Below are 20,178 nucleotides of genomic sequence, written 5' to 3'. Positions count from 1 at the left end.
TTCCCTTTTACTAGTGGGTTGACGTTCTCGCGGCGGCAGCGGCGCCCTAAGTAAGGTTTCAAAATCGAAACGGTATCAAAAAATTGTACTGCCCGGTTCCACTTTTAATACAGTTCGCATTGCACTGCCGCCCGCACGCTTGCAACACTTTCCCTTCCTCCTCTTTATCGAACCCAAACCCAAACCTTTTCTTCTGATCTTCGTCGTATGCCTTCGTCGCCTCTCGACAACTCCTCCCGCACGCTCGCTCGCAACTCGGCGCGATATCCGCCACCGTCTCCACCTTTTCCAGCGGCTGCGCGATGTTTTCGCACGATCGAAAATCCTCGTTCGGAGGTCTCGTGATGCCTTTATCCCCTCGAGAATCGCCCGAATACGGCACCAGTTGTGCGCACGAGGTCACGGACACTCCTCTGGTTCGTCCGATGATGTGTCCCACGTTGTCGTATTTGTTCACCTTGTACTCTTTGCTCACGTCTCCGTAGACGGTGAAACTCCTCACGGGATCTCGTTCGTGAAACGCGTCCATGAAATCGATGTTGTACACGCCCGACGTGGATGAACTCACCGCTACGGTGGCTACTAACGCCGCGCCGAGTGAGAACCCGATGAATGCGTTCCTGGTGTCCCTCGTTTCCTTCTGTCGGAGGAGTTTTTTCTCGTACTCCGTCAACTCTTTATCGTCTGCGTCGTCGTCATCGGTTCCTTTTCCTCCTCTTCTTTGCGCCTTTAAGGAGACTTTTAACGCGCTTTTTCGTCCTAATCCTCGATGAGGATGATTACATCGAGAGTGGTGACGATGCGAGTACTCGCAAAAGCGCGGGCGGTGATAACACGGCGTCGTAACCGTCGATGAAGAAGACATGATGATGATGAAGAAAATGTCTGACGTTTTCCCGAAGGAATGCATTCTTCACAAGTTGTCGAACGCTTTTATTCATAACCTTCTTCTTTTGAGCGAAAGAAACGACGATGGGGTCGCGAGGAGGGAAAAGGAGTCTGCTCGCCACCATTTGGAGGCGGAGGAGAAGTTGGAGTCGTCGTTTCAGCAGCACGAGCGGGAGTTTAGGCGAACCCATCGCGAGGACGAAGATTCCCGAAACCGCCGTCGAGGCGCAGTTACAGTTCGCGCGAGAAACTTTGACGAGCGAAGATTTAGTCCTCTTTTCCAAACGGAGGGTCGATTTAGACGGGCAACTAATGATGCACGCGTTCGTGGGGAAAGGACGAGAGAAACAGTCGCAAGATTTGCTCGGGAAAGCGTTGGAAAAGGCGAGAAAATCGGATGCGAACAGAAGAGACGGAAAGCCGTCGATATCGTTTTTAGACGGGATACCAATCGCGGTGAAAGATAATTTTGCCATGCGAGGGGAAATCGTATCGGCGGGGTCGAAAATGTTGAGCAAAAACGAGTGCTCGTATACGGCGACGGTGATCGATCGATTGGAGCAGAGCGGCGCGGTGGTCTTCGGGCAGACGACGATGGACGAGTTCGGGATGGGGAGTCACTCGCGAAACGGTATAAACGCGCCGGTGAAGAATCCAATCGATGGGAGGTTGAGTCCCGGGGGCTCTTCCGGCGGGTCCGCCGCGGCGGTGGCGAACGGGACGTGTTTAGTCGCCATCGGGAGCGATACGGGTGGGAGCGTTCGATTACCGGCGGCGTTTCAAGGCGTCGTCGGTACGAAACCGAGCTACGGAAGGTGTTCGAGGTACGGTTTAATCGCGTACGCGAGCTCGTTCGATTGCCCGGGGATTTTGACCAGAAACGTCTGCGATGCGGCGATTACTTTAGCCATCATGCAAGGCGCGGACCCGAAAGACGGGCAAACGGTGGAGGAAGACGGACGCATTTCGAGCGTCGCGACTGAGTTGATTTCGGAATCGCAGATGAATTTTAAAGAGTGGTTGGAATCAGGGAAGACGAAAGGTGGAAACAATAATGGTAGCGGTAGTAATAGTAGTAGTAGTAGTAATAGCGATAGAGTCTTGCCATTGTTAGGCGTGCGCGTGGGCATCCCGGGTGAATTTTTCCTCGAAGAAACGACTCCGGCAGTGATGGAAAGTTGGACAAAATCAATCGAAGCGTTCGAAGAATTAGGCGCGACGATTGTTCCGGTATCTTTACCGTCCGTAAAGTTAGCGTTACCGGCGTATTACGTCTTGGTGTGCGCGGAAGCGTCTTCAAATTTGAACCGGTACGACGATATAAAATTCAGCGCTTCGCGAGACGACGGATTCGGCGAGGAAGTCAAACGACGAATCGTTTCAGGCGCGTTTTCTTTATCTTCACAAAGAGTCGAAGGCGCGTACAAAAACAGCGAAAAGATTCGCCAGAGGATATCGAACGAGTTTAAGGACATCTTCGAACGCTCGTGCGATGTTCTCTTAACTCCGACGAGCGCTCGGGAAGCGCCATTTTTAGAGGATGTTTTGAGAGAATCGAAAGTTGAATCGTACGCGCAAGACGCTTTGACGGTGCCAATGTCCTTGGCTGGATTACCGAGCGTATCTATTCCGTGCGGCAGAAGCGTGTCAAATGGACGTCCGATTGGTATGCAAGTCACGGCGCCGATGTTTCGGGAGGCTGGAATGTTGCGCGTGGCGAGCGCTCTGGAACGGAAAATTTCCTCGAAAACGCGGAGAATGTATTCAACGTCAACTTCGTCGACGAATTTCCCGATTGAAAAGCTCGAAGATCAGTTGAAGCTATTCCACGAATACACCGAAAACAACGACTATAAAAGTGCCGGCGAGTTGAAGTCGTTGGTCTCGTTGTACCAAAAGTATAAAGATACGCTGGAAGAAATCGACGTGTTGAGACAACTCATCAACGAAGAGAACAAGAACAAGAAATCGAAAGACGCCGAGTTGGAATCCGAATTGAACGCGTTACAAAACGACACGTTGCCGGAATTAGAAACAAAGCTGAAACATCAACTGTTACCGAAAGACCCAGAAGATTCGAGAGACGTTATTTTAGAAGTTCGAGCGGGCGCGGGTGGTGCCGAGGCGGCAAAATTCGCCGCCGAGTTGTTTCGCATGTACGAAATGTACGCCAGGAGGAGAAACTGGAAGTTTGATTTGATGAGTTACAGCGAAGAAGAAAAAGGCGGCGGAGTTCGAGAAGCTATGGCGGAAATTAATAGCAATGGTAATCCGACGATTCATCTCAACGAAGAAGACGGGGAAGAGGACGAGTTAGCAAACGGAGGCGTGTATAAAAATTTAAAGTTTGAATCCGGCGTCCATCGAGTGCAACGCGTCCCGGCGACGGAAACGCAAGGGCGAATTCACACCTCCACCGCTTCCGTGGCGATTATCCCGAAAGCCGAAGAGAGTGACATTCACATCGACGAAACAAAGGACGTGAGAATTGAAACCATGCGAGCGTCTGGCGCGGGTGGACAGCACGTCAATACCACGAATTCAGCCGTTCGAATCGTCCACATCCCGACCGGCGTCACCGTCGTCATCCAAGACGAACGGTCGCAACACAAGAATAAAGCGAAAGCTTTGTCCGTGTTGCGAGCGAGAGTATACGACATCGAACGACGTAAGGTTGCCGCCGAAAACGCGCAGATGCGACGAAGTTTGATAGGAAGCGCAGACCGCTCGGAAAGAATTCGAACGTATAACTTTAAAGACGGTCGTTGTAAAGACCACAGAGGTACCGGCGTCGTCGTGAACGACGTCCAAAAACTTCTCGACGGATTCGGCTTGGACGAGTTCATCCGAGACTTGCACAAGTGCGACTTGGAAGAGCAAATGTTAAAAAGCAGCAGCGTTTAGATATGTAAAATAGTTTTGTATAAAAGCAGTAGTCGTTTGCGGTAGCGCATAGTCAATCGATCTCAACTCTTAAATCCCATCTTCTTTATCATCGGGTACCAGTCGAACCCGCGCAACAAATGTCTCGGAATGAACGGAATAACGATCGCAAACGCCAACGTCCCGAATATCACGTACTCCACGAAAAACATGTAAAAGCTATTCTCTGGAATCATCAGCTCTTTGATGAAATAAATCGCCACCGGCACGACGAATAATAACACGTTGTACCACTTCAACACGGACGAAAACGTTCTGTCCACGTGCATGAAAATCAGCATCAACTCTCCGAGAATAAACCACGTGAAGAATAAGTTCGCCATCTTCTCGTACTCGAAGTGTTGACATACCAACCCAAACGGAATCCACAACGCGTATTGCACGGCTTCGTGTTTAAAATCTTGTTTCGCGGCTTGTTCTCGGACGTGTTTCGGGAAGTGATTTGCCATCTGTTTGATGTTTGCCAAGGAGGAGGTGCGTCGCATGTGGTGTCCGCCTCCTTCGCTGCTCATTTTTTACGCGGTGTTATAAAACTCTCTACTCTACTGTCTTTTTCTATCTCTCTATCTCTCTTATATTCGCGCGTGATGCGCCGCGTTTGTGATCTTATTAGTACTCTAACTAGTATTTATTACGTTGTTGTTGTTGTGCGCAAAAGTCCAAAACGGCCGCACTTTTGTGGTGATGATGGAAAAAACAAACACGTAAAGACGAAGAAGAAAAAGAACACCGCTGCTGTTTTTGTCGTCTCTCGCGAGAAGGTCATGTCTTCTGGAGTGAGGACGCGAGGGCAGAAAAGGCGGATTGGGGAGAGGGATGTGTGGGATTTGATCGTGAATAACGACGATATTTGTTTCGCTCACATTCTTCCGAGATTGAATTCGATGGATGTGAAATTCTTGTACGAAGTGAATGGTGAAACGAGAAAGTTGATTAAGAGATCATCTCGCGAGGAGGAGTTGAAATGGAAGTGTTATATTGAACAGATGTCATCGATATCGACTTTGGAGTTTGCATGGGAGAATCGATCGTTGTGGCCGAGTTGGTGGGGCGAAGGCGAAACTTCTTTCTGCATTCGAGTTGCTAAAACGAATAAACTCGAGTTGCTCAAGTGGGCGCGAGAGGAGAAAAAGTGTGAGTGGGATGAAGGGACGATTACTGTGGCTGTAAACCAACGTAATCTGGAAATGGTAAAGTATTGCGTTGCAAATGAGTGTCCTATCGATGGGAGGGCGTGTGAAATTGCTGCCATAGGAGGTCAACTCGAGATGCTCAAATACTTACACGAAGAAGGCAAAGTGCCTTGGACTTCGGGTACTGCCGAATGGGCGGCTGAAAGTGGTCATCTCCACATACTCGAATATCTTGTTGAGCGTAAGTATGATCAATATAACGAATGGGCGTGTGCGAATGCAGCCATGAACGGCCAATTAGACTGTTTGAAGTACTTGCACGAAACCGCCGAAGCGCCTTGGGACTCTCAGGCCGTTCGATTCGCACATGAGAACAACCACCCCGAATGTGTACAATACCTCCTCAACAATAACTGTCCATTACCAGAAGACTGGTCATATGAAGGTGGAGTACTACACACTACCGATTCCGACGACGACTATTATGATGTTACCGACGAAGATGACGACTCATACACGCACACGTGGTAACGAACGGCGAGCGAAAAAAACTTGTAATACTACTTGAATTCAAAAGAGACACAGATTGAAATAACACACACCACCGTTGTTGTTCGCGTATATATATCGTAACAAAACGCGGCGCCAAGCAGCAAAAAAAGAGTGATGCTTTTGGCGAGAATTGAACTCGCGATCTCCCGCTTACTAAGCGGGCGCCTTAACCACTTGGCCACAAAAGCGAATTTGCGCTCTCAAAGCCAAAAATAAGAAATAAATATATCGTCAAACCTTAAATACAAAGGTCTGTTTTAGACCACACGCGAGCGCGTTTTGGACGCCTCGATGCCATCGAGGAGTGAGAACACGTGGCAAAGTTTCATTCCGTGCCTTTTTTCTCGCTCTTTCGTGGCGTTCTCTGATCGTATTCGCGCATTCATCATTGCGCATAAAATGGCCACATTTTTATCCAACACGTTTCCTTCTTCACAAATGAACGCGCAAGAAGAAGACGCAAAGTCACCACCATCGCGCGGAGGACCAGAAAAAGAGGACAAGGCCAATACGAATAATCACTACGAAACCTTACTCGTCTCCACGTTCGCTTCGGACGAGGAGATTCGCAGAGCGTATTTAAAGTTAGCCTTAAGATGCCACCCCGATAAATTCGGACGACGGCGCCGACAACAACAAGAAGAAGAAGAAGACGAAGAAGAAGAAGACGCGAACAAAGAACGGTTTCAACAAATCTCCGAAGCGTACGGAGTGCTCTCAAACCCAGAGTTACGACGACGATACGACGACGAAGGCCACGCGGGGCTTTTCTCAGCAGCATCAGCAGATTCGTCTTCGGAGAAAGAGTACGAGCACTATTTGAGAAGGTTTCGAGAGCTCGTCGTGTTGACGCCGCAAGGCTTAGATTTAGAGTTTTGAAGAAGAGCGAACGTTTACGAGGACGATGAGTTCAAACGAAGTGCCAATTCACGAGCTGAACTCGAAACTCCGGACGATTGATACCAACGCGAAGAAACTGAAAACGGAATACGACGCCGTCGCGAAGAGAAGAGGGAGAGAGATGTTGACCGAATACTCGAACGCGTATTTGAGGATGGAAAATACGAATAATTACAGCGGCGTTGCATCGACGTCGTCGTCGCCGCCGTTCTCTTTATTAGTATTCCCCACGGAGGAGGAAAACAAAGCCTACTCGCGAGCGGCGGCGCTGAAACGCGAAACCGCCGTCCTCGCCTGGCGCGCGAAGCTCGAACGCGATTTGAGACCAAAAATAGAGCGCGTGCGAGAAAAATTCGCGGATTTGCTCGAGGAATTACACGCGACCGTCCCAAATATGCTCCCAAAAAACGCCTGCTTCTCCGAAAACTTCTTGCAGGTTCAAACGAATTTTCTCGAGCGACACGTCGCCGAACTCGACCGCAAGCTCTCCTCGCTCGAATTCGTTCTCGAAAAGACGAATTTTACCGCCCTGGCGGAAAACGGCCGACGACGAACTCATACTACTAATAACGAGAACAACAGTAAAAACGACTGCAGAAACGTCCTGCTGGTTGCCATAGCCGCCTGGTTTCTAGAACCAAAGTTGCCTTAAAATATATATAATACAAATACTTTAGAAGACAATAGAGATACTAAAAGCACGTCTCCCCAAAAACGCAGATATAATCGCACAAAGTCGTTACTCATAACAAAGACGTCTCCATCTCTTTTCGTAGTCCAGAAGAGGCGGGTCAATGCAGTCCTTTACTTTTGTGTCGGTCAGCAACATCTTTGTGTCGAGTCAGCAAAATCTCAAAAATCCCAAAAAATCTTCAAAAAGAAGAGAACAAAAGAGAGAACAGAAGGACGACACACGCCATTTCACGCGCGCTTGTGCTCGTTCTTTAGCACATATTAAAGCACAAAACGACAATATAGCAAATCCTTTGAAACGCGAAAAGAGCGATAGTGTATTCGTTAAAAGGAGAGTTTACGTTTTATATCTCTTCTGAAAAGCGAGCGCGCGCATTCGTAGAAGATTTCATTTTAAACGAATAGATACGAAAATTTGTTCTCCCCGGGAAAGGAATATCCTCAGGAATATCTAAAAGTAACATCAAGAAGACCAAGGATGACGGCGTGGAAACCGTCTCTCTCTTACGACGACGACGCGAAAAAGAAGAAGGCGTTTAAAAGAGAGGACGACTCTTTCAACTCGAAAAGAGGAGGCAACGAGAGAGACTTTGTGGTGAAAGACGACGCGCAATACTTCGAGGATTTGCTCTTCGGAGAAGAATTATGCGAGGACGAGGAGGAGGAAAAACCGCCACCGGTGCCGCCGAAGCGAAGGGAACATCATCATCGAGACGAAAGGTTTAAGTCGAGGAGGAGCCAGACGACGACGCCGGAATTACCACACGAAGAAGAACAAAAACAACAAAAACAAAAACAGGAATTTGAAAACGAAGAGTACGAAGAGATGAAAGACGTGAACGCGATACGACGCCTGACGAGGCCGGAAACCGAGGTGGAACGCGAGGTGTTGGAAATCGCGAGGACGAGTTTTCAGAGGATATCTTCTATAAACAACAACAAAAACAAAAAAAAGGATGCTGCCTCCGCGCAGAACATCAACAACAACGAAAAGACAATAGCAACACCGACTCTCCACCAAATAACTCGAAGAGAATCGGAAGACGAGGAACGAGAGCGAGAAAAATGCTTCAGATTGAAACAAACGATTGAAGAAATGTTCGCGAAAACAGGGCGGGAAGATCGAGAAGTGCGCGTGGCGACGAGCAGCAAGTTTCGAGGCGCGTGCGCGTTGAGGAATTTAGTGCACTCGTACGTCTGGATAGACCCGGAGTACGCGCGCGTGGGCGAGAGAGCGTACAACGAAGAAGAGATGATGACGATGCAAGGACGACAACACGCGGTTGGGTCGGCGAGTTCGTATTCGTCCCGGATGTCTTCGTCGTCGTCGTCGTTACCGCCGAACGAGCTCAATTTGCAAAGAATCATCGTCGAGGCAGATTTACGGTCGCACTTTGTCATCGCCAACGCCACGCCGCGGTACCAACGTTTGTTGGACGAGTTACCGAGCGAATTCGTCGGCACTTTCTCGAGGCTTTTGGAAATCATCGACTTCATGGCGGTCAAGTTGAACTCGAGTTTTGCGGCGAGGAAGATGGACACGCCGCCGTGGAGACGCGCGAAATCCATCGCCAGTAAGTGGTCCATGCCGATCGAAGAGCAACTCATCAACAATAACGGAAGCAGCAGCGCGAGCGGATCGCCGATGAACCACCACGCGACGACGACCGCGAGCGGGTCGTCGACCATGTATCAACATCAACAACAAAATATCTCGCCGCAGCACAAACACACATCAACGTAGGTGCTGAATAAAGGAAAGATAAACTAAAAATAGTAGCAACCACCGTGTATCACCATCATGAACAACGAAATCATCGTATTCTGTTAGCATCGACAACACACAAAATATCTCGCAAAACCAAGCAACTGTTTCCCAATGCACGACACAAAAAGACACCCGCATGATTAAGAACAAAAACGCGGAAGAAGAGTCGAAGAAACCGCCACCGCCGGACCCGTCCGTGTTTCGTGGCCAAAGTGGCACCGATTGTCAGTGCTCCTCCGTCGTCGAATGTGGAGAGAACGATCGGTTTTTGCTGTTGACCGCAGACGGCGACGGACGAGTGAAACTTTGGAACGGGGAAACGAAAAGGAACGTGTGGACGGTCGGTGATGACGACGACGATGACGACGACGACGAGAACACCACGCGCGACCCCAAAAGGAAAGTTTCCTCGTCGATTTTAGCGATCGAAATTGTCGAAGACTGTAAAGAGTCAGACAGATGTACGTTTCTCACGCACGAAAGAGACGGCACGGTTTGCTTGTGGGTTTCCTCACCTGAAGAGAACGAAGAGAAAGACGAAGATATTTTCCCGCCGAAACGGTGGCGACGGAAACCGATGCTGAAACAAGTGTTAGAAACAGAGAGCGAGTGTCACACGTTTTGTCCAATGTCGAACGTGATAACAACGGTGTCGTCGTTAGAAGAGGAAATAAAACGTGGAGTAGTAGTAGCTCGACCGGCGAGCGAACGAGGCGCCGTGGAGCTCGTATCGGTCGATTTGGAAGGAGGAAGGATGACGTCGAAACCGATACTGTTGGAGAAGAGGGAAAAGGTGACGACGGGAGAAGGGAGCGAAGAAGGAGAAGAGGAAGAGGAAGAGGACAACGAAAAGTACGGGAGCGTGTCTGCGTTGAAGTTTCTCTCCAGACGAACTTTAATGATTGGATACGAAAGCGGACACGTGACTGTCGTGAGAACAGACGAGGGAGACTTCCTCGACGCCGGCTCATCGAACTCAAATGTTCATCTACCAAACAACACCGAACGATGTTTTAAAGATATGGTCACGTGCATAGACAGTTACGTACAGAGGAAGAACGATGAAGAAGATGAGAACATAGATTGCAAGGATAGAATGCACGTAGTCGCCATCGGGTGCGCGGACGGCTCCGTCACCCTCTATATGGGAATCGAACTCTTCAGGTCTGTGATCGCGAACTTTTCACTTCTGTCTGTCTCAGAAGGTGTCTACGAAGAAATTTTCGCTCTAAAAAAAGACTCCACGAAAGGTCCGTATCACTCCCCGGACGAATCCACCCAAGGCGTCGCCTCTCTCTCCTTCCGCGCCGACCGCAAACTCCTCGCCGTCGGGTACTGGGACGGGAAAACCCGCATCTTCTCCCACCGAAAATGCTGGGACTCCGGACCCGCACACCGTATAGGGCCCATTCTCGCGTGTTTAAAAACGGAAAAGTTGGTCCGAACCGACCGACTCCCCGGCGTCGCTTCGGTCCAGTTTCGCAAAAAAGGCGGAAAAGAGTTACTCGTGTGCACTCGACAAGACGGGTGCTGTCGCGTGTGGCCGATATTTCCTCCGAGCGGCGGGTGAGTAATCGGGGAAAACGGAGATAGAAGAAGAGAGAGCGCATCCAAAGTGCTCTTGGTCTCTCTCTCTTTGAAAATGTAGAGCTAAAACGTAGTAGACGATCAGCAGCGATAGATGGTCTCGATGGTCTCTCTCTTTGAAAATTTTATCAGTGTCAGACCAATTGGAATCTCTCTCAAACATTTCGTCATTATTACGCGCAAAACACACACTTACACACATCACTTCTTCTCTCTGCCACTTCGTTAGTATACATATATAATACTAGAGTAGTAATTGTTGGTGTTTTTCAAAATGTCGTCGCTCGAAGAAGAAGAACGGGGAAACCGAATCCCGTTCGAACCGGACGACCCTCGGTACGAATTCACCGCCGAAGAGGAAGAAAACGCGTTGAAAGCGTACGAAAAACGGTACCAAAAAGAACGCACGTGGGAAGATTTAACGGAAGATGCCGAGGGAAACTTACGCTCGTCCTCGCTGGAAAAGGACCGATCTCAGCGACGGCGGTTTCTGGCGAACGAAAAGAGGAAGAAAATCGAGAAAGAAGCGTCGCAGTCCAGAGTTGCCAAAGGGATGATTCGGTACTGTTACGTGATTCTCGATTTGAGCGACGCAATACACGTGGAAGACATGCGACCGAATCGAAGCGCAGTCCTATTACCGCTGATGATTAAATTCGTTCGAGAGTTTTTCAATCAAAACCCCTTGTCGCAGTTAGGTTTGATCGCGTGTAAAGATGGGAAAGCGGAACGGATTACCGAACTGTCCGGATCTCCGGAGACGCACGTGAAGGCGATTAAGAAGGCGTTTGCGAGCGACGGCGTCGGGGGGAGTTTTTCGTTACAAAACGGGTTAGAGCAAGCGATGGAAGGATTGAGAGACGTGCCACCGTTTGGTGCGAGGGAGATTATAGCGATTATTTCGAGTTTGAGCACGTGCGATCCGGGGAATATCAACGATTCGGTGAGGAAAGTGAAGAAGATGAAAGCGAGGACGAACGTTATTTGCGTGGCGGCGGAGACGAGGGTGTTTAAAAAGTTAAGCGAGGAGACAAAAGGGAAGTTTAGCGTGAGTTTGGACCAGTCGCATTTGACGAGATTGATTATGGAGTGCGCGCCTCCGCCGGCGTTGTTGTTGGAAACCGCGAAACCGGCGTTGGTGGAGATGGGATTTCCGAGACGAGAGCCGAGGAAGTTTGGCCTAGGCGCCGGAGACGAGGACGATCGAGACGTGTTGACTATTGGACCTAGGAACGGAGAGTATCGGTGTCCGAGATGTGAGGCGAGAGCGGAGGAGCTACCGAGTCAGTGTGGGACGTGTCAGTTATCGTTGGTATCTTCGCCGCACTTGGCGAGAAGTTACCACCATTTGTTCCCGGTGATGCCGTTTGTGGAAGTGAAAGTAGACGGCGATTCAAAAAACGAGGAGGAAGAGGAGAAGAAGAGAAAAAAAAACAGCGGTAAAGATGATGATGATGATGGACAATTTCTCAGAGAGTGCTTTGGATGTTGTGTCGTGGTGGATGCGTCGACTGGGATGTTGAGTAAGTGTCTCAAATGCGAGAAAGAATTTTGCTTCGCGTGCGATGTATACATTCACGACCGGTTGCATAACTGCGTCGGATGTTTATCGACGGCTTTAGACAAAGAGTAGTATTGGTAGTAGTAGTAGTAGTAGTAGTAGTGTAGCAGTAGTAGTGATATTCGTAGTAGTTCGGGAGTAGGTACATAAATACAGTGTGCACGCGTCACGGCTAAGTATTACCACCGTCGAGTTCTTCGTCCGTTGTCGGGAAGACAAACTCGCTAAAGCTTAATAATTCGCCCACTTCTTCTTCTTTGACGACGACGACGACGTTTGCTACATTTTTCGCGTCATCGACTACGGGCTCCTCTGATTTGCTTTTACCGCGCGCTCCAAACCCAGTACTAAAGTCGCCGCTCGCATTGTTCACGTTCATCCTCTCTAAATCTCGTAAAATCCTCCTCTCGTCCTCAATCTCCATCTCTCTCATTTTCCGTTTTTCTTCCTCTTTCCTCCGTTTCTTCTCTTCGATTTGCATTTTCAACGCGCTTTCGTATTCAGCGTTCGCTTTCTCCCGCGCGTACAATTCTCTTCGTCCGTACGCAGCCGTTACGTCGACTTTACCGCCGCGACCGCCGTTCGTCGACGACGCGGCGGACGAAGACATCATCCGAATCCTTTCCATTCGTCTCTCGTCCTCTTTCTCGTTTCGCTTGCGTTCTCGGTTCTGTTCGATTTGAAGCAGCAAGTCTCTCTGATATTGTTTCGATTTGTCCATCTTCTTCTTCTCTGATTCATTCGCATCGAAATGTTCTTCTTCTTTTTCTTCTCCAATCGCTCGACGATGATTCTCCGAAAGTGGACTGTAAAGCGCCGCCAAAGTCTCCGCTTCCATCACTTGCGCCGCGTGCGACTTGTTGTTCTGCAAAAGCACATCGCGCGCGTCGTACATTTTTGAAATTCCATGTCTTCCGTGTCTTCCATTTCCTCCTCCTCTCGATGACGACGACGCGCCCGGAGGAGCAGCAGTACTACTACCCATCATCTCGTCCTTCTCCTCTTTCAACCCGACGCAGGCGACGATGCTCGTTTGCCGCATAATGCGTGCGTGTGTGTGTTCTTTTTAGCTGTGTTTATTCTGATGCGCTGCACTCTATTTTTAAACACTTGTGTCAGAGGAGGAAAGAAAGAGACTTATTGAGGGGAAAAATGTTGACGTCGCGCGAAGTCATCATACATCTCATCTACATTAAAACTAAAACTATAACCTACAATCTGGGCGCGTTCCCGATGTTCCCGGCCGCGGGCAACCTCTCGACGCTGTACTTATGATTCTGAAGATACATGATTGGCACGCCCGGGATTTTCCGTAACCTTCGTTTCAAATCCGTATCGCACGTGGCCACGACGTAACATCTGTGTTTCCTGCACCTGTCCACGATGCAGTCGTCCGCGTACGTCCCTCGGTGCATGCACGGTAATTTTACGAACCTCGGGTCTTTCGCCACTCTCAGCGCGACGCGATATTTCGTCCCGAGTTTCTCCAACTCCCCAATCACGCAATCCGTCACGTGTGGGACGCAATTCGCGTATAAACAATCCATCATCCCTTTCACTAAATCGATTTTATTCTTGATGGAGAAATTGATAAAGTTTGTGTCCACTAAAACCGAGTACGGTGGTTTAATCGACGCGTTGTGTTCGTTGAACATGTGCGAAGAGACCGCTTCGATGCGTTTGATTTTCATCTCGTTTTCCTTCGATTTGAATTGGTTTTTACTCCTGTGACTCTCTTGTCCACCACTGTTCATTCGCGTTTGCTGCTTGGCGTCTTTTGGGTTCAAAAGGCGTTTGGTCAGCGCGAACTTTTTCGTCTTGCGGACGTTTTTGCCCATCGTTTACGCGCGCTTTCTTTCTCTTTTTGTGTGAGGAATGTGGCGGCTGCTGAATTGGAAAAAACGAACGAAGTTTCCTCACTCGTGTTCTTTTGCACTCCTCCTTTAGGCGCACACGCGACTTTTACTAAAAGCTTACCAAAAGCAGGGAAAAGAGAAAAAGGTGATGAAAGTTTTTTTAGACGTGGCGGCGGACCAAACGCCGCTGGGTCGAATCACCGTCGTCCTCAGAGACGACGTCTGTCCGAAGACGTGCGAGAATTTCCGACGGCTGTGCGTCGATCATCATCTTCGAGGAGGAGGTGAAACGACGACGAATAACAACAATAACTACAACGCAGACTTCAAAGGTGGGTTTAAGAACTCCACGTTTCACCGAATAATACCGAATTTCATGTGCCAAGGCGGCGATTTTACCAACAACGACGGAACCGGTGGGAAATCGATTTACGGGAAGACGTTTCCGGACGAAAACTTCATCTTGAAGCATTCCGGACCGGGCGTCGTCTCCATGGCGAACTCGGGGCCGAACACGAACGGGAGCCAATTTTTTCTCTGCACTTCGAAAACGCAATGGTTGGACGGGAAACACGTGGTTTTTGGACAAGTGACGAAGTCTGGGATGGAAGTGGTGAGGAAGATGGAAACGTTCGGCTCGAAATCGGGAAAGACGTCGAAAGTCATACGCGTGATGGAATGCGGCGAAATCGACGAACAGTTGGAGAAGGACGAAGATATGGGAGACGACGACGCGGTGAAGACGAAGAAGCGGGTGGATTTAGCCGAGGCGAAGAAGATGGAAGATCAGTTTCGGGAGGAGAGGGAGAACGACGAGAGAGCCAAGGCGGCGCGAAGGATGATGAGCGAGATGAAGAACGAAGAGAATACGAATCGGGAGAACCACGACGACGGTTTTGATCAACTCGAAGTGACGTTGAGCGCGGCGCCGGATTTAGATAAAATGACCGCGAAGCAAAGGAAATTGTACGAGTTACGGCAACGGATGAACCTCGGGAGGACGTTGAATCACAGCGCGGTTTTAGACGAGAAGAAACGAGAGGATAATCCAGACGAGTACGCCGAGCAAGCGAGACGGAAACAAATAGAACAAGTGAAGCATAGACGCGAAGAGGAAGCGAAATTAAAAGGCGTGGACCCGGGGAAGTATCTGTTGACGCAGACCGCGGAACAAGTCGAACGGATAAAGAAGAAGCCGAAATTTGAGGACAAAAATCCGCACAATCGATTCGCTCAAGAAAAACAAGCCATTCGGTACGAACGAAACGTGAACGACATTAAAGTATCCGAGGAAGAGTACGAAAAAAAGAAACTTCAATCGGCTGAGTTTTATCGAGACGCGGATTCGTTGTTATACGGTACCGATAAGGCGAGCAAAGAAGGCATCGAAAAGTTGCAAAAGTTTATGAAGGAAAGAGACGAGAAGAGAAGGAAACGGGTCGTGGCGGAGAAGATTAAAGATTCCAAAGGGGATGGGATTAACGATGGGAACTCCAAGTTTAACGCGAAATTGGATCGACACTACGGGAAGTACACGAAGGAGATTAAAGCGAATCTTGAAAGAGGGACGGCATTGCCGGACCATTAATTTCACGATGATGATCAAGAAGAAGGTTTGTGCTTCGCGTTCGTTTTTTTTCTTTCCTCTCTCGTCTTTTTGTTTCTTGTGCATGCGTACCAGCTTAAAGCCCTTAGGCCACGGGTCGCGAGTTAAACCGTTATGCAAAATCGAACTCAGACGAATAGTAACAGAGCGGCGGAGCCTTTAGTTATGGGCTCGCTGTCTAACTGTCCGTCGACATTTTTTTTCTTCTTTTTGTTTTTGTTCTTCTTCTTGATTTATTATCGATTCTGACCATTCTCGCTCTTTACATTTATTAAAATACACAGGAAAGAGAATATGCATCAATAGTAGTAGTCATCATTCATTGCAGTAAAAATAGACGAGCGTCTTAGTACATGTATTATATGAGTAGTGCTTTCTAATTCATTTAGGCCCATATCCACCACCCCCGGGCGTTTCGATTCTCAAAACATCGCCCGCGTCGACGTTGATGGACACCTTCCCGCCGATGACTTCAAAGTTTTCACTCCCTTTCCTCTTGAGTAGATTTCTTCCTTTCGCACCGTCGTGACCACCACCCAACCCTCTCGGATTCCTCTCGCGTCGTTCGCTCAACACGTTCGCCACGAGCGGTTTGAGAAACGTAAACTCTCTGACTAATCCATCGCCGCCTTTGTTCTTACCTTCGCCGCCGGAACCTTGCCTCAACGCGAACGTATTTACGAGCACAGGGTATCGACGTTCGAGGATTTCCACGTCCGTGATGCGCGTATTGGTCATGTGCGTTTGCGTACCGCTCGCACCGACAAAGTCTGGACCCGCACCGGCACCACCACCGATGGTTTCGTAATAGCCAAACGTTTCGTCTCCAAAGGTGAAGTTATTCATGCATCCTTGCGAATTCGCCGCCGCTTCGAAAGCTTCGAAAATGACATCGGTGACTCGCTGCGAAGTTAAGACGTTGCCACCGACGACAGCGGCAGTCGATGACGGGGACAAGAAGCACCCGTCTGGGATTCGAACGTCGACTGGCGCTAAACAGCCTTGATTCAGTGGGATCGGTTCATCTACGATACATCGCAAGGCGTAGATCACCGCGGCAACGGTAACCGCCGGTGGAGCGTTCCAGTTTCCCACAACTTCTGGAGCAGTTCCCGCGAAATCAAAAATGGCCGAGCCGTCTTTGGCGTTCAGCGTCAGTGAAAGTTTAATTTCAGAACCGTCGTCCATGAAATCAGACGCCTCAACCGTCACCGTCTCGCTTCGAGTATCGTTTCTTTTTGCAAGAATCTTACTCGCAAACGCTTTTAACGTTTCACGGACGGCTAGTTCGGCGTTCATTTGCACGAAACGCATGTACTCTCTCGTTTCTTTTGTCCCAGAATCCCGCATTAACTCGCGAATCAATTGAATCCCTCGCGCGTTGGCTGCAACTTGCGCGCGCAAATCGTTCAAATTGTCCTCAATCTTTCTCGATTTGCCTTCTTTCAATATCTTCACCAAACCTTCCTCGTCGTACACGCCTTTCTTTAATATCTTGAAAGATTCAATTGCCACGCCTTCTTCACTCAACTTTGTTGAAAATGGCGGCATAGAACCCGGCGTCGCCCCGCCAACATCCGCGTGATGCCCTCTCGACGCGACGAGAAACTCCAACTTGTTTCCTTTGAAGAACACGGGGGTGACAACGGTAATGTCCGGTAAATGCGAGCCACCCGAGCACGGGTGGTTGGTGACAAGCACGTCGCCGTCTTGTAAATCGCCTTTCAAATGTTTCAGCTGCCAAGAAACAGTTGAGGACATTGCACCCAAATGAACGGGCACGTGCGGCGCGTTGGCGACCAACCCTCCGCTCGGCGAGAAAATCGCACACGAAAAATCCAAACGCTCTTTTATGTTGGTAGATACCGCCGTGCGTTGTAAAGTGCGTCCCATTTGCTCTGCGATACCCATGAATCGATTGTTGTATAACGAAACGAGCACAGGATCAGCGATTTTTTTCGAAAACGCAACTTCGTCGAAGTCGTCGTCGTCCTCATCAACCCCTAATTCAAAAGAAGCTTTTTTGCCCGAAGAGGAAGATTTTGATGATGACATTCCATCGACGGTAATCTCGAGATCGCCCGCACCTGTTACCAACGCGACGCACTCGGGTTCGATGACGCACGTGGATGTGCCGTTCATAATTATAGCCGGTCCAACGATTTCATCTCGCGGGAATAAATCGAGCAATTCGTACACCGGCGTTTCGGTCCATCCGTTCTCGCCTTCAAAGTACGTCTTTGTTTGCGATTTCTCTCGCTGCTCTAAGCTTCTGGTGCTGCCATTCTTTTGCATTTCTTGACGTGTTTCTTCTCCTTCAGAAACTAATAAATTCACTTCGGATTTCGCAACGCCTCTCACGCGAACGTCATCGACGATTGCTTCGCGATTTTCCATCACGAATCCGTACTCCGCGCGAAAGCGGTCTCGAAATTCATCCATGAACGAACGCGAAGGGTTGGATTTTTTCGATGGCTCTTTAATCATCATCGGAGCGTCCGTGCCTTCAAAGCGCATGTTCAAATATAGTTCGGTTTCGATGACGTCTCTGGTAAACCCTTCTTCTTCGACTAATTCTCGCGTGACGACTTCGCGAAGCTCATCGGCAGTCTTTTCGAATAACTTTTCGTTCTCTTTGGAATACGCCGCGAAGCACGCGGTTTGTTTTTCTCGAACGACATCGGCTAAACCCATACCAAAAGCGCTCAATATTCCTGAGTATTTGTGAACTTTGACGGATCGAATGCCTAACGCTTTCGCCACCGCGCACGCGTGTTGCGGACCAGCACCACCAAAGGCGGATAAAATATGCTTGGACGTTTCAAACCCCTTCGATTCGGTAATTTCTCGAATCGGGCGGCACATGGCCTCGTTCGCGACGCGAAGGAAACCTAATGCGACCTCTTCGGTCGATAAATCTATGTGACTGCTGCTGCTATTACTATTGCTATTTTCTATTTCGCGCTCGCGAAACCAAGCGTTGATTTCATCTCGCAACTGTTCAAATTTTGCCACCGACGCCGCTCGATCGAGCGGCTCATTCTCATCCGGACCGAAAATTTTTGGAAAGTATTCCGGTAGCACTCGTCCCAAAACGACATTCGCATCTGTGACTGCTAACTCGCCGCCTTTTCTATAACATGCCGGTCCAGGTTCACTGCCAACACTTTCCGGACCAACTTGGAATCCTCCGGCGAAGAATTTCAGTTTACTCCCTCCGCCCGCGGCTACGGTGGAAATGTCAAGTTGCGGACACTGCACGACGACACCTGCGGTGACGGTTTCGGTAACGTGCTCGTACCCTTGTTTCGGATCGTATCGTGAAACGTCCGTGGACGTACCACCCATATCAAACCCAATTACGGATTCTATTTTTTCGTCATCTTCTTCGTTCGGATTACTACTACTACTACTTTCCTCCGTCGCCGTGCGAGCGTACCCGACAACTCCTCCCGCTGGTCCGCTCAGAATCGCTTTATACCCACAAAATCTATCCGCAGACGTCATGCCTCCGTCGCTTTGCATGAACAACACCGGAACATCTCGCATTAACCCGTCATCAAACCCTTCCACAAACGTCTTCACGTACTCTTTGATCTTTGGCGTCAAGTAGGCATCCACGGCAGCGGTGTGTCCTCTCGGCACCGCCCTCGCCATCGGCGTCAACGCGGACGATAACGAAATTTGCTCGAAACCAAGCTCCTCGGCTAATTCACCAATCATAATTTCGTGTTCTGGATACGCGTACGAGTGCATCAAAACTACCGCCACGGAGGTGAACCCATCCTTTTTTGCCTCCAAAAGCGATTGCCGTAAACTCTCCACGTTTAATTTTTCCACGATTTCAATCTCCTCGTTTGTTTTCACTTTAGCCATATCAACCACCTCGTTCCCTTTTCTATAATAGAATTCTCCATATCCACTCATCGTCGAACATCGAACCGGTCTCACCCTTTCCTCCGCCTCGATGCCTCTCTCGGCTAAACTCGCCGGCCGCCTCGCGTCCAACTTGAAAATCTCCGGTCTCGATTGGTTCCCAACCGTGAGCAAATCTTTGAATCCTCGCGTGACGACGACGACAACTTTCGCTCCTTTCCTTTCCAGCAACGCGTTCGTCCCAACCGTCGTCCCCATCCGTACCGATTTAATCCTCGCGGTTGGCGTTTTCACCTCTCTCGGAATGCTTTCCTTCGTGATGATTTCCAACGCGCGTCGAATACCTTCCCGGGGTGCGGATTGATAATTCTTCGGGTCTTCCGATAAAAGTTTAATAGCCATCTTCTTCTTCGTTCCTGACTCTATGTATTCGCAGTAGACGTCCGTAAACGTCCCGCCTCGGTCGATGCAAAACGTCACGTCTCTCATTGTCATCGCGTTCTTGTTATCCGCTTCAAGTTGTGCTCCGTTTTGTGCGCACGAATACGGCTTCATCGATGATGCTCTCTTCGACGCATTTTGTCGCGCTTTGGTCGTTACATATCTGTGAAGATGGTGCTTCCATCTGAACGTCGTCGGAGCGCACGATTTGTGCGCCGCGGAGGACGTTTTCATCTCTCTTTCGTTTTGTTGCGGATGAAAGAATGAAGAGCGAGAGAGTTTGGAAAAGCAATTTAGGTGATTTTGAGTCGAATGTATCTTCTGCGCTTTACCGCGTCTGCATGTCTCTCTCTTTGGTATCTTTTATTACAAGA

General features: G+C 49.2%; 13 protein-coding genes and 1 non-coding gene across 14 annotated transcripts; 8 read left to right on the top strand and 6 right to left on the bottom strand.

The window, feature by feature from the left end:
- Positions 1-58: 58 nt before the first annotated feature.
- Bathy05g02330 (predicted protein) lies at positions 59-910 on the bottom strand (the record flags this gene model as incomplete). Its single annotated transcript, XM_007512846.1, has 1 exon — positions 59-910. The coding sequence occupies one exon, from the start codon at positions 908-910 to the stop codon at positions 59-61; it is 852 nt and encodes a 283-aa protein (XP_007512908.1).
- Positions 911-972: 62 nt separating this feature from the next.
- Bathy05g02320 (peptide chain release factor 1) lies at positions 973-3,792 on the top strand (the record flags this gene model as incomplete). Its single annotated transcript, XM_007513006.1, has 1 exon — positions 973-3,792. The coding sequence occupies one exon, from the start codon at positions 973-975 to the stop codon at positions 3,790-3,792; it is 2,820 nt and encodes a 939-aa protein (XP_007513068.1).
- A 62-nt stretch (positions 3,793-3,854) lies between these two features.
- On the bottom strand, positions 3,855-4,343 carry Bathy05g02310 (predicted protein; the record flags this gene model as incomplete). The annotated part of the gene is made up of 1 exon (XM_007513206.1): positions 3,855-4,343. The coding sequence occupies one exon, from the start codon at positions 4,341-4,343 to the stop codon at positions 3,855-3,857; it is 489 nt and encodes a 162-aa protein (XP_007513268.1).
- Positions 4,344-4,418: 75 nt separating this feature from the next.
- On the top strand, positions 4,419-5,495 carry Bathy05g02300 (predicted protein; the record flags this gene model as incomplete). Its single annotated transcript, XM_007513173.1, has 1 exon — positions 4,419-5,495. The coding sequence occupies one exon, from the start codon at positions 4,419-4,421 to the stop codon at positions 5,493-5,495; it is 1,077 nt and encodes a 358-aa protein (XP_007513235.1).
- A 136-nt stretch (positions 5,496-5,631) lies between these two features.
- On the bottom strand, positions 5,632-5,704 carry tRNA_Thr_AGT. Its single transcript has one exon. It is a non-coding gene; the product is annotated as a tRNA-Thr (tRNA).
- Positions 5,705-5,915: 211 nt separating this feature from the next.
- Positions 5,916-6,395, top strand: Bathy05g02290 (conserved hypothetical protein; the record flags this gene model as incomplete). Its single annotated transcript, XM_007513244.1, has 1 exon — positions 5,916-6,395. The coding sequence occupies one exon, from the start codon at positions 5,916-5,918 to the stop codon at positions 6,393-6,395; it is 480 nt and encodes a 159-aa protein (XP_007513306.1).
- Positions 6,396-6,537: 142 nt separating this feature from the next.
- Bathy05g02280 (unknown protein) lies at positions 6,538-7,068 on the top strand (the record flags this gene model as incomplete). Its single annotated transcript, XM_007513208.1, has 1 exon — positions 6,538-7,068. The coding sequence occupies one exon, from the start codon at positions 6,538-6,540 to the stop codon at positions 7,066-7,068; it is 531 nt and encodes a 176-aa protein (XP_007513270.1).
- Positions 7,069-7,587: 519 nt separating this feature from the next.
- Bathy05g02270 (predicted protein) lies at positions 7,588-8,853 on the top strand (the record flags this gene model as incomplete). Its single annotated transcript, XM_007512941.1, has 1 exon — positions 7,588-8,853. The coding sequence occupies one exon, from the start codon at positions 7,588-7,590 to the stop codon at positions 8,851-8,853; it is 1,266 nt and encodes a 421-aa protein (XP_007513003.1).
- Positions 8,854-9,013: 160 nt separating this feature from the next.
- Bathy05g02260 (unknown protein) lies at positions 9,014-10,447 on the top strand (the record flags this gene model as incomplete). Its single annotated transcript, XM_007513091.1, has 1 exon — positions 9,014-10,447. The coding sequence occupies one exon, from the start codon at positions 9,014-9,016 to the stop codon at positions 10,445-10,447; it is 1,434 nt and encodes a 477-aa protein (XP_007513153.1).
- A 291-nt stretch (positions 10,448-10,738) lies between these two features.
- Positions 10,739-12,097, top strand: Bathy05g02250 (predicted protein; the record flags this gene model as incomplete). Its single annotated transcript, XM_007513070.1, has 1 exon — positions 10,739-12,097. The coding sequence occupies one exon, from the start codon at positions 10,739-10,741 to the stop codon at positions 12,095-12,097; it is 1,359 nt and encodes a 452-aa protein (XP_007513132.1).
- A 100-nt stretch (positions 12,098-12,197) lies between these two features.
- Positions 12,198-13,067, bottom strand: Bathy05g02240 (unknown protein; the record flags this gene model as incomplete). Its single annotated transcript, XM_007513087.1, has 1 exon — positions 12,198-13,067. The coding sequence occupies one exon, from the start codon at positions 13,065-13,067 to the stop codon at positions 12,198-12,200; it is 870 nt and encodes a 289-aa protein (XP_007513149.1).
- A 169-nt stretch (positions 13,068-13,236) lies between these two features.
- Positions 13,237-13,863, bottom strand: Bathy05g02230 (rRNA-processing protein FCF1 homolog; the record flags this gene model as incomplete). Its single annotated transcript, XM_007512803.1, has 1 exon — positions 13,237-13,863. One exon carries the CDS (start codon positions 13,861-13,863, stop codon positions 13,237-13,239), a length of 627 nt encoding a protein of 208 aa, XP_007512865.1.
- Positions 13,864-14,029: 166 nt separating this feature from the next.
- Positions 14,030-15,469, top strand: Bathy05g02220 (unnamed protein product; the record flags this gene model as incomplete). The annotated part of the gene is made up of 1 exon (XM_007512870.1): positions 14,030-15,469. One exon carries the CDS (start codon positions 14,030-14,032, stop codon positions 15,467-15,469), a length of 1,440 nt encoding a protein of 479 aa, XP_007512932.1.
- Positions 15,470-15,868: 399 nt separating this feature from the next.
- On the bottom strand, positions 15,869-19,918 carry Bathy05g02210 (5-oxoprolinase; the record flags this gene model as incomplete). Its single annotated transcript, XM_007513229.1, has 1 exon — positions 15,869-19,918. One exon carries the CDS (start codon positions 19,916-19,918, stop codon positions 15,869-15,871), a length of 4,050 nt encoding a protein of 1,349 aa, XP_007513291.1.
- Between the last annotated feature and the right edge of the window lie 260 nt (positions 19,919-20,178).

The sequence above is a fragment of the Bathycoccus prasinos genome (assembly GCF_002220235.1).
Source record: "Bathycoccus prasinos genomic : chromosome_5".
NCBI classification, from domain to species: Eukaryota; Viridiplantae; Chlorophyta; class Mamiellophyceae; order Mamiellales; family Bathycoccaceae; genus Bathycoccus; species Bathycoccus prasinos.
The sequence above is the reverse complement of the archived record's forward strand: the minus strand, read 5'-3'. Positions and strand labels throughout refer to the sequence as shown.